The sequence below is a fragment of the Diadema setosum genome, chromosome 9 (genome assembly GCF_964275005.1).
Source record: "Diadema setosum chromosome 9, eeDiaSeto1, whole genome shotgun sequence".
In the NCBI taxonomy this organism is placed as follows: Eukaryota; Metazoa; Echinodermata; class Echinoidea; order Diadematoida; family Diadematidae; genus Diadema; species Diadema setosum.
This window is the reverse complement of record NC_092693.1, coordinates 6231353-6246871: the sequence shown is the minus strand read 5'-3', so window position 1 is coordinate 6246871 and position 15519 is coordinate 6231353. Positions and strand designations below refer to the sequence as shown.

At 39.2% G+C, this 15519-nt stretch overlaps 1 protein-coding gene across 1 annotated transcript in view; it reads left to right on the top strand.

Annotated features, from left to right (window-relative positions):
- LOC140233514 (ran-binding protein 9-like) overlaps window positions 1–15519 on the top strand; it is an 88494-nt gene that overhangs the window by 67215 nt on the left and 5760 nt on the right. The window contains exons 6-9 of the mRNA XM_072313632.1: window positions 3035–3136; window positions 9962–10044; window positions 11158–11270; window positions 14453–15166. Coding sequence (XP_072169733.1) covers window positions 3035–3136; window positions 9962–10044; window positions 11158–11270; window positions 14453–15166 — 1012 coding nt within the window. The remainder of the gene's footprint in view (window positions 1–3034; window positions 3137–9961; window positions 10045–11157; window positions 11271–14452; window positions 15167–15519) is intronic.

Here is a 15519-nt window from a genome sequence, read left to right as displayed (position 1 = left end):
GTCATGGACATTTTCGCGAGACGTTTTCGCGAATTGACACAAAGCTGTCGTAAATGCACTAACAGTGCATGGGCGACAATTTTGCTTGAAGTTAAATTTGCGGTCCAACAGTGATTCGCGAAATTCACAAAAATTGAACCCTTGCAAAAATAACGGCTTATACAGTATCATTATTGTCTATAGACAAAAAGCAAAGGGAGATGTAGTAGGTATTATATGCTGTATCAGTCCTGAGATGTCTATCATATCGGTCACTAGAATAATAAGATTGTCAGCTTTGACTGGCCAGCATTAAAATGTTTGTTTATTCTCCCAGGGAAATCCTATTGTAGCTTCATATTCCAGTTTCCATTTCGATGGATGGATGGCGGTTAGCTGGGGATTTTTCACTTTCTTGCTGAAGTATTAACCAGCTATGGTGTGTGAATGCAAGCATTAAATTCATCTCAAATGCAATCTCCTTTTGAGAGGCCTTTGTCTTCTAGAAAGAAAGAAAGAAAGCTAATTTTTATGTGTATTGAAAGTTTGAGGAATATTGTAATATAGAAATGTTAAGTAGACCCGGTTGAGTATATCATCAGTTTGCACTTTCACAATCACATTGATCAGCATTGTGGCTTTCCACATCGGTTGAGATATACTGCTAATTGAATGCCAAAACCACCGGGTATGATACAACTCTGTGTGATTTGCTCGTTTCGCACTTCAGGGAATCTTGGGAGTAACTATGAAAGGTGATAGCCATCAGCGTGGGGATATTTAAGTTTGTATTAAAGTGTGTGCGTGTTTGTTGGTCGGGGAGGGAGGCTCTGCGTTTGGATAGTTCAGATTTTCTCATCTATATGTATTGCTGTCCCCTTTTCCACTCCTGCTTTCCTGTGGAAGTGCATGGATATTTCCTGCAAGCGTGCTTGTGTTGTGGCTTGTTTATGGTGGGGGATTTCTCTGTGGTGTTGAAATGGAGACTCTGCTGGTGCGTTACTGTGAGAGTTGCATTGAATTGTCACGAATGGTGCCACAGAAGAGCAGAACGTGACATTCAATGGCCAGGTTGTGTCTGTGTGTCAAGAATGCATTGTAGGTACAGTACTTCAATATATCATGATTTTCATATTGTTGTCATGAAAATATGAGGCTAGATTGTGGATGCTATGTAAAATGCATTCTGTAGCCATTGCTGACTTGATATCATCCACTGTAACGAGGGAAATATTAAAGTGACAGATCATTTCTGAAATGTATGGCTCACATATAATGTGTGTTGTATTTGAGTTCATGAAGGTTGTCAAATTGCATGCACTCGTTCTTAGGGACCTGAATTGAACAGAGATCTAATTAGATTCAAATCAGAAATATGGTGGGTTTGAAATTGGTGTTCCTACTTAGGGATATTTTATCTATTTATTAATGTGTTTATTTATTTATTTTTGCTCTGATGGGTGGGTAGAAATCCCATTGTTGTTGTAAAGCAAAACGTGAGATTTTTTTTTTTTTTTTTTTTTTAACATGTGTGGCATTTGAATACATGTTGTTGAATCATCAATTATGAACCCCAGCTATGAGAAGCGAGTCACGCACATTGCACACAATTTATTTCTTGAGGTTTTAGGATGGTGCTGGCATTACTTATTTCTGGAGTGACTTTATTTTCAGTAGTTTGATGGAGTGGATAAGAAGGCATGTTTGTTCGATGTGCAGCTGACAGCGTTGCGACACAGCTGCTGATGTTAATTGCAACATGGCCAATATCCTCATTTCCAGCCACAAAAGGCTCAAAAACAGCCTGCCAAAATTATTTCTTTCCTCTTTATGGAAGGTTTCTTTCTTTGTTCTTTTTATTTTTAGCAAGACCATAGATTCTCTCTTCCTTCTCGCTTTTCTCCTATCTTATTGTTGCTTTGTTTACACACATTCTTCCCCCCCCCCCATTTAGTTCCAACATTTGTGGTGAAATGAAACATTGCTGCCCGTCACTGTGTGCCCTTTTTCTCGGCCTGGTTTCAATTCCCCCTTTTTGGGCCAAGCACCTCCTGGAACTTTTTGTCGACCCCCATGAGACATGATGTAAGATGCTGCGATCAGAGAGGCGTTTGAGAGCGAATGTGTTCCGCCATGACACATACCCTTGATGACTGCCACCATTCGTGGCACTCCGGCTCACCAGAGCGCTACGTACTGGATTGATCCGTCTGATTCTGGCTGGGCGCTAATTTCTCCCGTTGTCATGTAACCGCTCATTTGTAGGGGGCTTTGGAAGGGGCAATGTGGCAGGAAGAAGGTGTGACTCTCTGTGAGGTTGGTGAGGCCTAGGAGATAATTCTTCAGGATTTTGCCGGTCAGATCTCGCCACTTGTTACATGTGATCTGGAAGGGATCAAACACCATCTGACCAGAATTGATAGATTTCTCCTTCATCTTCGTCAATTCATGGAGAAAGCTGTCAGGATGGAGAACACCAGACGGAAATAAATGGATCACCACTGAAAGAACATTTTTCTTTTTTTTCAGAGAAATATGGCTGTAAGCAGTTGTTTCATGCTTTTAGTCCCATTCTGTATGTTTGGTTGTTTGTCCCAGTAGACTTTGTTTTATATTTACTTGACTTGCTTTTGTCCTTATGTCAGTTGTTTTTTTTTTTCACTACTGATAGCTCTCTTGTCACTTTTGTACCTTTCATCAAAGTTTCATCTATCACCTCCTATCTGTGGATAGATCTCAATGCTCACAATCTGCTTAATGCATGTGGTTCTGTGCGTGCGTGTCTGATGAACGAAGTGGCATTTGTGATAAATATTTTTTGTTTGTGTGTAACTGATATCGGTCTCGGGACGTTTCAATTTGCAGTTTTCGTGGTTTAGGTGTATGTATTCCTACTCATTGTTCATAAAGTTGTCATACATTTTTCCTTTGGGTTTGGGAATGGGAAGAGAGTCAAAGCTGTAGCGGGAAAATTATATGAAAGATCTTCAAGAAACATGGTATGCAGAGTAGTGATATGATCTATGTGTCTGTTCACATTTTCTGTAATTCACAGAGCAACCTGTACCCAACTGTTGGTCTTCAGACACCCGGTGAAGTGGTCGACACAAACTTTGGTCAAAGCCCCTTCATGTTCAACATAGAAGATCTCATGCAGGTAAGATATTAACTGCATTTACATCAGTAATATGATACGATACAATCCTGTGAGTGCCCACATTGTGGTAGAAAGTAGGTAGGGGGCATGAGCTGGAGAGCGCCCTCTATTGATCATGTTTCTCGAGTGTATCGTAATTCTCAGCAAAAAATTCAAAAAAATTAAAAAAATACCCACCCCATGTCTGCAGAAAGAACATTTTGTGGCCTTTCCTTTGACTAAGCACAGTTGCTTTGCCATTTGATGTGATCCTCAACCCTTTTGCAGGCAAAGAAAAAAACAAACAAACAAATGGTAATAACTTAACCTGTTCTGTATGGGAACCTGATGGCCCGTGCATTAAGTCTATTTGCACTTCAGAATGCAGTTTGGAACGGGTTAACTAGTTTTAAATACTGATTATTAAACACATCAAACAAAACATTAATCCTTGTGTGTGTACACACATAGAATCATTAGCTATTGCAATCTACCTCATGAAGCAAAAATCAGGCTTTACTGTTTTTGTTTTTTTAACTCTCACAATAGTGTACCTTGCACAGTTTGTATGAATGACACATAAGCCGCAGTCACACTGGCAAAAGATTGTGAAGTTTAAGATCACAATCATTAAGATCTCAAAATTTTGCCAGTGTGACTGCAAACTTCCCCCGAAACTTCTTGCAAACTTCCCTTTCAAACTAGGGAAATTTCCCGAAACCCGCCAATCTTTTCTATCTTTGGGCAGTGTGAATGACAGCTACTGAAACTTCACAAAGTTTGTCATGTGACCAGTCAACCATCTGTTTGTGGGCGTAGCCTCTGAAGCGTGCAGTCATTGTAATGTACATGTGTGCATTGTTACATCACAATCACCAGCTGTCAGATGACGTGCTCTTTTTTTTTTTTTTCGTGCAATCACAAACCAGTGACCCAAACTTTGAGAACTTAAAGATTGAGAAGTTTGGCTGCCAGTGTGGATAAAGAAGCAAAGTTTGCAAAGACTTCGTTATCTTATATAGACTTTGCTATCTTTTTCCATTGTGCCCAGGGCAATTGATGAAAAATCACTTCTTGCATTTTTTCAATCCCATGATCCTTACTGAAGCTGTATGCACAAGTTCCCAGTGTCACACTGCAGTGGGTACTGTATAAGCTGTTATTTTCGCGAGGGTTCAATTTTCGCAAATTTTGTGAATCTCAGTTGGGTAGCGAATTTAACAACACGCAAAAATGTCTCCATGCACTAGGGTAATAGCGCATATCGTGCATTAGCATCGGCGTCAGTTCGCGAAAACAACATGCCTGTGACCTCCTCATTCGCAAAAATATCTGTACGCGAAAATAACAGCGTATACAGTATTATGTACAGCATATGCAGTCTAGAGATTTTAAGTGTATGGCTTGCAGCTGATAGTTTTTGTTGTTTGTTTTTTTTAGCTAAATGTAAACGGCAGTGACGATTAGAATCAAATTTTGAATCGTGATACGAAGACGGACAATTCATGTGTGTGTGAAAGTGCCTGTTGAGAGTTTGAGGAAGCTGCCTTCCAGGGGGAAAGAAGGTATGGAAGGGATATAGCTACAAAAATAATTCAGTTTACTCTAAATTTTGTCACAAAAGGGCTGAACATGTGGTTGCCACGTTGTCTATGGCTCTGTCCCAGAAACATTCAGCCCCATTGCTTCACAAATGTGTATGAGTACGGCAGGAATCACAGGATGACTCAAAGCTTGCCCAATTTTAGCTGTCCTTGAAGAAAAAAAGAAGTAAGAACATGTGTACAGGCTGTTTGTAGAGACAGCATAGAACAGACGAGACCAAGACTCAACATAAGCCAAGGTTTCAGGTTTGCCCGTGTTTTCTTAATTTTTGGACGAAAACCAAAGATTAGTTGTACATGTGTAGGACTAATAATGGGTGTATTTCAGAGAAAATGCTGCAGAAAAACCATCTAAAAAGTAGTCAGTTCAGTGTACATGTATGTGAGGGAGAAAGGTTTGCTTTAACCCATTGAGGACGGTCTGATTTCGCTACAACACGCATTTCCCATAGACACCTGCCCGAGTATGCTTGGGACTCGTCTTCAACAGGTTAACACCATGTGTGTGTAGTCCTAGCAGGGACCGTTGCTTGGCAGAAAAAGAGCTTTATAGACAGAGGAGAGTTGAGGAGGGACACGTATGTAAATTGTATGTTAATGTTCAATGCATATTCATGTACAGCAATCCTGTAAAAGTGCAGCATACTATGAGATATTATTACAGAAGGACAGGAAACTCTGATCCTTGGTTTACAAACTGTACTAATTACCGTGAAGTTTGAGAGAGACAGATTGCATCTTGCTGACATGCTTTATTGCATCAAATGTGGCTCTGTCCCGTATTCCTCAGCTTCTCCGATCTGCATACATCACAAGCTGAGATTAGGTAGTGGTAGCACTTTTGCTGATATGATAGTAACATGAGATATGTGAAATGTACACTCAGTAATGTAAAATGGACACTCAGTATTTTAAAGGCATAATTTACCAATTGCAGATGAAACAAAAACCTAGCATTAGTGCTTCAAAATAGTTCTAAAGTGTGAGTTTGGGATAGAAACATTAACTACCAAAGTAAAAATTTGAACCAGTATAATCGATGTTAAGTATTGTTAAATATACAGAATGTGAACAATAATTTAAATGTTTCCAGACTTAACTGTCTACAGTTATGGTTTAATGAGAAAAATAGTGATATCTCCATGTATTTTAGACTTTATTACGAAAAAAAAAATTATATGGTAGGATGTTTTGTGATACAACTGACCTACACATATGCATCAAAAGTGAAAATTTGAACATTTTTTAAATCACTGACCACTCCCAAAGGTAAACAGGACCTTTAAGCTCCCTCTCATCTTGAGATTGAGAGTATCATTCTTAGCAAGTAATTTTGTGCTTCTCAGTGATTGTTTACTCAGAACAGATGATGACAGCACAATTGGGGCTATTCTTCTTTTTTTTTTCTTTCTTTTTTTTTTTTTAGGGGGGGGGGAGATGAGGAAACGGTATGAGATATATTGAAAAGCTGTAATGTCAGAATTGTAATTTCCTTTTCCTCCTCATCAGATTCTAAATAAGACAGTGCCATTCCAAGCAAGTCATTTTTGCTTTTTAGTGACAGCAGTAAACGGGGGCAGGGGGTTCCTTGTCATTTATGATGCTTCTTGCATACTCTATCATGACACAGCGCAAGATTGTGTTTATAGAAGCACAGCGGTGCTTGCGGCACTAAAAATATTGTGTGGCACATTTCTCATTCTCGACCAAAGCAAGCTCGGGTGTCAATCAGAGGCAGGGAAACTGCAATTATGGCTTGCATTAACGGATTTGAACGACTGCCCTGTCATTCCACTGATGAAGATGTTGTGAGATTAATTGTGATGTAGGGGTGCAGATTTACAATGTAGGCCTACCGTATACACTGTAGATAGACATGGCGGTAATGCACCCACCACAAAGATCAATGTCTCAAAGGTAAAATCCCCCTTTTGCATGCCCTCCCAATTTTCATCAAATTTGAAGAAAAGATGACTGCTGTTTTCAGGATAGGATGTGTCCTGTTCTGCATCATAGCATTAACAGTATAGAATGAGTATATTTAATAAACCTTTTGTGTGTACCTGTATTTGTTTGTTGTTGTTGTTTTGGAGGGGGTGGGTATCTTTCAAGTTTGTGATGCTGATAAGGTATTTGTTGGCTGACATGTTATGCTGAATGTTATTATGTATACTGAATGCGCTGGATTTTATCTACATTGAAGTAGTTATTTTCCAAACCTGTCCATGTTTTTGTTTTGAGAGGGCTACTGCCTCACCTCCTCAAAATACACAGTTTGAGTCCTCAGTGACAGACAGAGATACAACTTGTAGGCATGTCTGTCTTTCTAATTACAGAAATTAACTACACTAAATGTAACAGAGCTATGAAGAAAAACATGAATAACATGATATTGTATTATATCCATGAAACAGTAGTGCTCGCCCCCATGGCTTTAGCTATATGTTTTACGAAAGTACAAAAGATTCATCTGATGTCTTTCTGACATTTTTGAAGACACCTTTCACCTCCCTTACCCTGTTTGTTTGAAAAAAATCTATGATTTCAGTGATTGCTCCAATAAGGTAGATTGTACTTGAGATCCCCTCATAGATAGCTGTGGCTTACAATGGAAATCCTTATGTGACTAGAAGAGATAGTTAAAGCAATGAATGAATGAATAAATAAATATTAAAATAAATAAGAGGCATGGCAAGTAGTGTAGTGAGTGTGCTAGTGACTCATTTAGATGGTCAGAATGTGATGAGGAAGTCAGCTCAGATTTTTCTTACAAGCCGTCAATTAGTCTATGACTTCATTATCTGTCTCCCCCCCCCCCCCCCCACACACACACACATGTACTTACAAAATGTAGAAGAAAAACCTCAGCCCAATGGTCCATACATGGTCTCTATCCCTAAATACTCGCAGTGGAGGATTGGTTGAATGTGAATACTCCCCCCCCCCCCTCCCCTCAGCGACTCACTCATTTAACAGCTGTACGGTGTAGTGAGACTGTTTATTTTATATTGTATATGATATTCAGAATGTAGATAATGGAATAATGTTCTTGACTTTACAGGTTTGAACCTTGAGCAGTGTTATGATGCCTTTCTTTGGACATCACATTTACATGGCTTTTTTGTTTCTTGTGATTTCCCATAAGGGTTTCATCTTCGTGTGCCATATAGTGAGATGAATAAAGTAATAAAAATTTTGTTTTTATTGCCTTTTTATGTATTTGTATTTTTGGTGTTAGCTGATCTTTTAAAGGCATAATTTACCATTTGCAGATGAAACAAAAACCCAGCATTAGTGCTTTAAATAGTTGTAAAATGTGAGTTACGGATAAAAACAACCTCTGTCAAAATTTGAATCCATATAATTGATGTTAAGTGTTGTTAAATACACAAAATGTGAACAATAGTTATAATAAAAATGTTTCCAGACAAAACCGTATACAGTTACGGTTTATTGAGAAAAACCCTGATATCTCCTTATATTTTAGGTTTTATTGCAAATATTTCATATGGTAGGATGTTTTATGATACAACAGACCTACACATATGCATCAAATGTGATATCTTGAACATTTTTGAAATCACTGCTCCCAAAGGTAAACTGGACCTTTAAGGGACATAGCTGGTTTTTAACTACAGAGGGTTGCAGAAGGAGAATTACTTTCAATGAGTTGCAGTTGACTCATTTGTTTTTGTTATAAAGTGCTCGTTTGCAAACTGGTTGCACCAATTGGCGTAATGCCTGGTGGATTCAGAGGTCACAGGCGATCAATGCTGCCAGATTCCATATCAACCACAGATCTGAAACAAAGTCATGTTGACTGCCGAAATGCCAAATACAAAGTATACAATGAATTTCCTTCCTCTTGTCTGTAAGCTCTACCAGTACAAGAAATACAAATCAAAATCTTGACATCTGTCAACAATTCATCCATTATTTAACCCTTTTCTTACGGAACCTGGTGTAACAGGTTCCCCTAGTGTCAACTCATAGACAGGAACCCAGTATACCAGGTTCCCAAAATGAACTCTGGACTGTCACCATCAGTGACCTAGATTCATGTCGGAGAGTACTATACTGAGTTTAAAAATTATTTTACTGGAAAGGTAGAGTTTCTGTTATCAATATCTGTTATTTTTCTGTCTCAGAATTGTGTGCAGTTTTGCGGAATTTTACCTTTGCCAATGTAGTCGTGTGCTTGCTTTGCTGATTGACGTACGTAGCTATCGAGGCTGAGCTCACCAGATTTTGACTTTTGCTGACCCCATTTGGGTGCTCTTGTGTATAACAAAAGATTTTGCGAGCCCAGTGTATGCTGTATTCATACATCACATCTGAGCGATATCTTGCATTGTTCAATGGCACATGCAGTTGACTGGAAAGGGAATACATGTAATGCTTGACTGCTTTTGCACAGGCGCCGCGGATTACGAACCTGTCCATGTTTTGTTGACGGGCAAAAAGAGTCTTGTTTGGGGGTATTGCAGGTTTTCGGTGAATTGCGGAAGGAACTGGTTAACTAATTGCTGTTTACATATTCTGTCTGCCTATCTTACATCTGTTTAAAAGGGAAATTTACCCCAAGTAATGTGTTTTTATGTGAGGATTCAGTGACTGCATTGAACAGTATAATAAGTAGTAAAGTTTGAGGAAAATCAAATGATCCGTTAAAAAGTCCAGAATACAATCTGAACAAAATATAAAGAGAATTCAAGGTATTTTCATTTTCCTAGCATAATTGAAGAACATGTGAGTAATATCACTTAACATGTATCAGTAAGGAATCAATGTTTATTTTTCACGAAATATTACATTTTGTGAAATTAATACCTTTGCTCTGCTGTGACGTCACAAATTATTGTAGTCTTCTTATCCAGCAATGATGACACAGATTTAACCAAAACTTTATAAATTCCCCACTTTCATTGAACAGACCGTTCATTTTTCCTCAGCGTTATTAGTGTGTACTTTTCATATTTCTGTGTTCACTGAATCCAAATGTATGTTTGTGGTTGATTGCCCTGTAAGTTCTTCCCTTTCTCTCTCTCTCTCCCTCTCTCTCTCTCTTTCTTCTCTCAAAAGTATTTGAAGTACAACATTGCAGATGGGGGGGGGGGAGAGAAAGAAAGATACAGTTAATTTGAATTAATACAAAATTTAAGATAATGACAAATATTATAATCTTGATAATGATAATAGTAACAACTGAGGATACGTGTCATTTTTCCTTGTAACTCTACAGGAGATGAGAATGAAGACAGCTACAACCATAGAGAGACATCCAGTCCCAGATGACCAGGGAGAGTGGCAATCAGTTCTACACAGGTACGGCGTCTAAAATTAGAACTTGTGCAGGCTGTCATTACGATATGCTTTCAAATCACAGTGATGCTACATTTTCCATCAAATTAACTTTATTATGTGAACTGACCTTCAATGGCTAACACCTCTTTCCATTTCTTCCCTTTTTATTCATTTTCATTGAACACACCACCCTGGCTGTATGAAAAGCCAATGCATATGATTACAAATTATTTGTTCAGTGCTTGTCTATGGCTCACATGGTTTCATGGAACAGATGATTGTAGCCTTAGGGCATGCTGACATGCAACAAAGAACATCAAGGAATTTGTTAAGTGTGAAAAACATTTTGCTGTTGGTAATTTGTTGTTGCATCACAACTGTTCTTGGGCTTTCACTTCACAGTAGTGACTAGCTGATGAACAAACTGTCTGCAAAGTTGCATTGAGTGTGCCATCGTCCTACAGAGTGAAAGAGAAATTGATTGCACTCATGTGGTCAAGTCGACACTGGGTAAGATGGGAGTGCAGGCAAACAACCAGAAAACTGAGAGTTCCATTAAAAAGGAGACAAAAATATGAAAATGTGATATTGGTCTCGATCACATGTACACACAAGATAGGTGCAGTGATGGTATTATTGCGTCTCAAGTCTCTTAAAAATAAATTTAACATGAATAAAAGTCATCTCCTTTGTGTCAGATCAGAGTTATAATGATTCTGCAATGAATTCCCTTTCGAGTACGAGTGCTAACCTCCAAATCGTAAATATGAAAAATAATTTTTAACATTTTTATCCATTCAGAAAACAGTGACAATTTGCAGGATAGTGGTATCACTGCCTCACGGTGTTTGCATGGCAGATGTAATCATGACTGATATTGTTTTATCAAAAAGAAACGGAAACTCGAAAATCCTGTTCTCTTCTCTTCCTTTTTGTGATTTTAGTGAGAGTTTTGTATTGTCTTAATCTTTTTTTTTTTTTTTATTCAACTCCAGTCATTGAAGGTGACTTAGATATGAAGAAGAGTTCCTGCTAAGATTAAGATCCATCAGAGTCCTCTTGGTAATAGGTAAATGTCATCTGTGACTGATTCTGATGCTTGTATTGTGGTTTCCTCTCATCCTTTCCAAACAGAATCGTGTCAACGTATCTTGTCCACCATGGTTACTGCGCGACTGCCGAGAGCTTCGCCAAGAGCACGCGACAGACGATAGCAGAAGAAGTCATATCAATCAAAAACAGACAAAGTGAGTATGGCGGCAGATGAAGGGTGTCTCAGCCTGAAGTGCACTCTGACACAGATGTGTGGCACAGCATGTACAAAACCTGAAGTACAGTTAAAAGTGCTGATATGTGTAGTCATGAGGCGTAATCAGTGAAACTGAACACTTTCATTTGTATCAGCGTCAAAAGGCAAATGTGAGTTCAATATTGACCAGTTATATTAACACTGGAGGTAATGTGCTGAGCATACAGTATTCTGATATTATGATGCCCCTCCGTTTGTTCATCATATTGCTACTACAAATATCACGCCAGTTACCTATGTTGTAACTTCAGCCATGGCTTTGTTCATCATGAACAAAGCACCATGAAAAATGCTCACCCTTTAAAGGGATGGTACAGTATTGGTGGAGGCAAGGATTAGGCTTTTAACTTTTTGTGAGATACCAAGAAGTCACTTATGAAATAGTACAGAGCATACCATTCTAAGACAAATTCAAAGTGTATTTGATGAAAATTGGTTTGGAATAGCCGAGACATCCAAAAACATAGTAAAATAAAGCGATCATACTAAAAGATGGGTGCCACCTTTCATTAGGATTGCTCTATTTTGCATATCTCGGCCATTTCAAAACCGATTTTCATCAAGTAAACATTAAATTCCTCATGGAATTACATGCTCTTTCATATTTCAGAAGAGGTTTCTCATTATCTCACCCAAAAACGTTAGAAACCTGAAGTTGGGTCTCATTTGAAACTATACGATCCCTTTAATGGTCGCTGGCAGAATCAGTTTCATTGAGTGTGGGTTTAAAGTCCACTTTGGGAATTTCGAGTTCTCCGAGCTTCTGTTGTTTTGTTGTCATTCCTTTATGATACATCTGTATTGACATTCCATGGATGTGCAGCCCACATATGTACAGCAAGACGATAACATTTTGAGTGTGAAGACAAAACCTACAAGGAGAGTTCTGTAGTAGTGTCTCCAGAATGTTTGAACACAGCAATTCCAGTAGGTGAATTTACCTTGAGTTCTTTCTCATAAATCAAAACAGTTTATTAGGTGGAGCATCACCTTCATGTGTGTGTGTGTATTACATTGCGGTATAGTGGTTTCATAATTTGTAAAGTTTTTTTTTTTCTTTTAAACTGCACATATACATGCTTCTTTTTATTCACTGTGTTACGCAGTATCTGTATATGAAAAGCATTGATGTTAAAGTTTCTTTTTTTTTTGCATCAACAAGAACAAAAAAAAAAATGATAAGACACAATGATGTGTTATGTTCAGCTGTGTAAGACCATTGTAGAGACATATATATCCAGTACTTCATTGGCCTATGTGACATTTTTCACAGTGGTAAGCACAAGCCTGCTGAGAATATGGCAACGAATTAATCATTCTGTGCACGGCTTGAAAAATTAGGACAAGCCCAGGAGGCATATTCCGACACTTCGGGCCGTTGAAGGTTAATGCAAATGCTACACGTACAGTCCCTCCCTGTGCCCACCTGAATGTAATTTATGTGTACTGACTCATTGTGGGGAAGCAGAATGTATGAATTATTTATGTTTACGATCCATGCAGATGTAGAAGGACCGAGTACAAGTAAAGAGGCAAATAATCAACATCTGGATGGCAAGATCATCTCAATTTCAGCACAGTGTGCCCCCTCCCTCCCCCACCCCAAAAAAAAGTTTTCAAGATGTAGATTTTTCTCAGTTGTATTAGCCCTCCTTTCAAGAGCAATACATGTGCAGAGTAAAATGTACGTTTTCCTTCATTTGTGAATGTGAATAGGCAAATCAAGATATCTTTGATGAAAAGCAATGGGTTCCCTTTATATCCACTCGGTCTGCATGAAATCAAAAGGAATTTTCAAAAATTTGCCAATTTGAGAAGGAAACAGGAACATTGTTTTTGAAGAAATGTCTTGCCAGTTAAAGAATGACTTATTTATCAGGAAAGAGGTTTTTAAGAAATTCTGCCAAAAAAAAAAAAAAAATAAAGAAGAAAGAAACCCGTGCAATAAAAGAGAATTTTCTTTTTAACTGTGTGAACAACTAACAATCAGTAGTAAAATTTTGATAGAAAGAAACAACAACAAACCACAGAAATGTAGAGTTTGGTACTTGATGGGTTAGCTGGTGAGATTTAATGTGTCCTGCACAGAAATTCGAAGAGAGCTGTGCTCTCACTAATCGTCCTGCACTAATCCGTCGCCCTGGGTATGAAATTCTGCACGATGAACGCAGATCATATGACGCTCATCAGATTTTCCTGGAAGAAACATCTCTATTCTTTGCTGACACAGTAGCGCCATTCCAAGTGGGATCCAGAGTGGTACACAGTGCTGTCCCTTCCTTTGGTCGTCATAGCAAAAGGCTTTTTCCCCTTTCACTAGGTCTCGTGTTATTACAGTAATGAGTTTATCCTTGTTAATAATGACTTCCCGCTGTAAGCCATTGGGGCCCCCTATAGTATGAAGATCTAAGTGTAGAACTGCCCTTTTTTCCCCATATTTTACCTCACTCACAACATTCGAGTCTGAAATATAGGACTCTCTGGAATCCTAACTAAATGCTATTTTTTTTAAGTGCCTCCAAATGGTAGCCGTTGTGGTTACAATGATGTGTCAACACATCACTCATAGATGGACCCAAATCTGAAGTGCAACTGGCTTACATTCGCAAATCCTCCAACTAGTATGATTTTACAAAATTTATTATATCATTTCTTCTTCAATAATACTAGGATATGCATGGAATTTTTTATCTTTCTCTGAATTCGATCATGCATACTTGGTATATATGCAGTTTTGTATGTGTGTGTGTGTGTGTGTGTGTGTGTGTGTGTGTCCTTTTTTTTTTTAAACCACAAAATTGCATTTTTGCCTTCATAAGTAATTGTTTGGGTTTTTTTTTTTTTTTTTTTTAGTGCATCAGCATGTTTTGTAATTGGCAGAGTTGGCAGCCCTGTGTGTGCATAATATGATTAGGAAGGGTTGTATTACACAATGTATTGGCACATCAAGGCACATCAAATGCACCCACTTTAATCATGAGGTGGGGGGGGGGGATGGGAAAATGGGAAAGGGTAAGGTTTTACAAGTATGATTATGTGAAACATATGATTCTTTGTATCAATGTCCGAAAGTGGATATGTTGTATTGATTGCTGCAACCTTTCCTTCATGTAACCACAGGACTACAAAGGCTAGTACTAGCTGGTCGCATGGGGGAGGCAATAGAGACGACTCAAAGACTCTACCCCACCCTGCTACAACAGAACCCCAACCTAGAGTTCATGCTCAAGTGTCGGCAGTTTGTGGAGATGGTGAGCGGAACGGACAGTGAGATCCGCCAACCGCGCGGCTCCCGCTCGCGACCGGGCAGCCGGCACGCCAGCCCCGCCATGAGCCCGCACAGAGACACAGTCCCCTCGTCGTCCTCCTCTTCGTCGTCGTCATCGTCACACCTCAGTATATCCTCACCACTGGCAGATCCCATGCACATGCACAATTCAGGGAGCTCGAGCGGAGTCGGGGGCAGTGGTAGCAGTAGGAACAGTAGCCACATGAACACTTCCAAACCGCTATCTCCAAAGAGTCCTAAGAACTTGCAACAACAACAACAACAGCAGCAAGATGGACTCATGCCCAACTCATCGACTGCCTCGATGAATGCACTCAATCTGACGACAAATGGTAGCATCACGAACGGTTCGCGCCTGATAAGCACAGAGTCAGATATAGAAATGGATGTAGACTGCCTGGACACCAACGGTGTGCATACCAATGGGACGACGAGCGGTCGTAGCAGTAGTAGTAACGGACATGCTGTGACAAATGGAAAATCATTAACTTCTTCTGTGAACGGTGTGTGCCCACCCATGGAGGACATGGAAACAGATGATGTAGGTCAGTATCATCTTGGCCTGCATGTTCCCTTGGCAACCGCATCAAGGGATAAGGGTAAAAGAATGAGTTATCTTGATACATGTGCCGTTATGACAGGTAAGATGGAGCCGTGGTCTTCGTCGTGACTGCAGGTCTTTGTTAAGTAGCCATGTAAGAATGTTTCATGTGTTTCATTTTTGGTACCTCACTGTTTGTTTTCCTTATATCTTCTCAGGGGTTGGCTAGGGCAACTACAATGCTTTGTTGAGCAAGTCAAATGTTATGACACATGCCAGATAATGATATCAAACACTTGTCAACATGCTCAGTCATTTAGATACTCCATTGGCTCACCTTCAGTGGGTAAGCAGTTT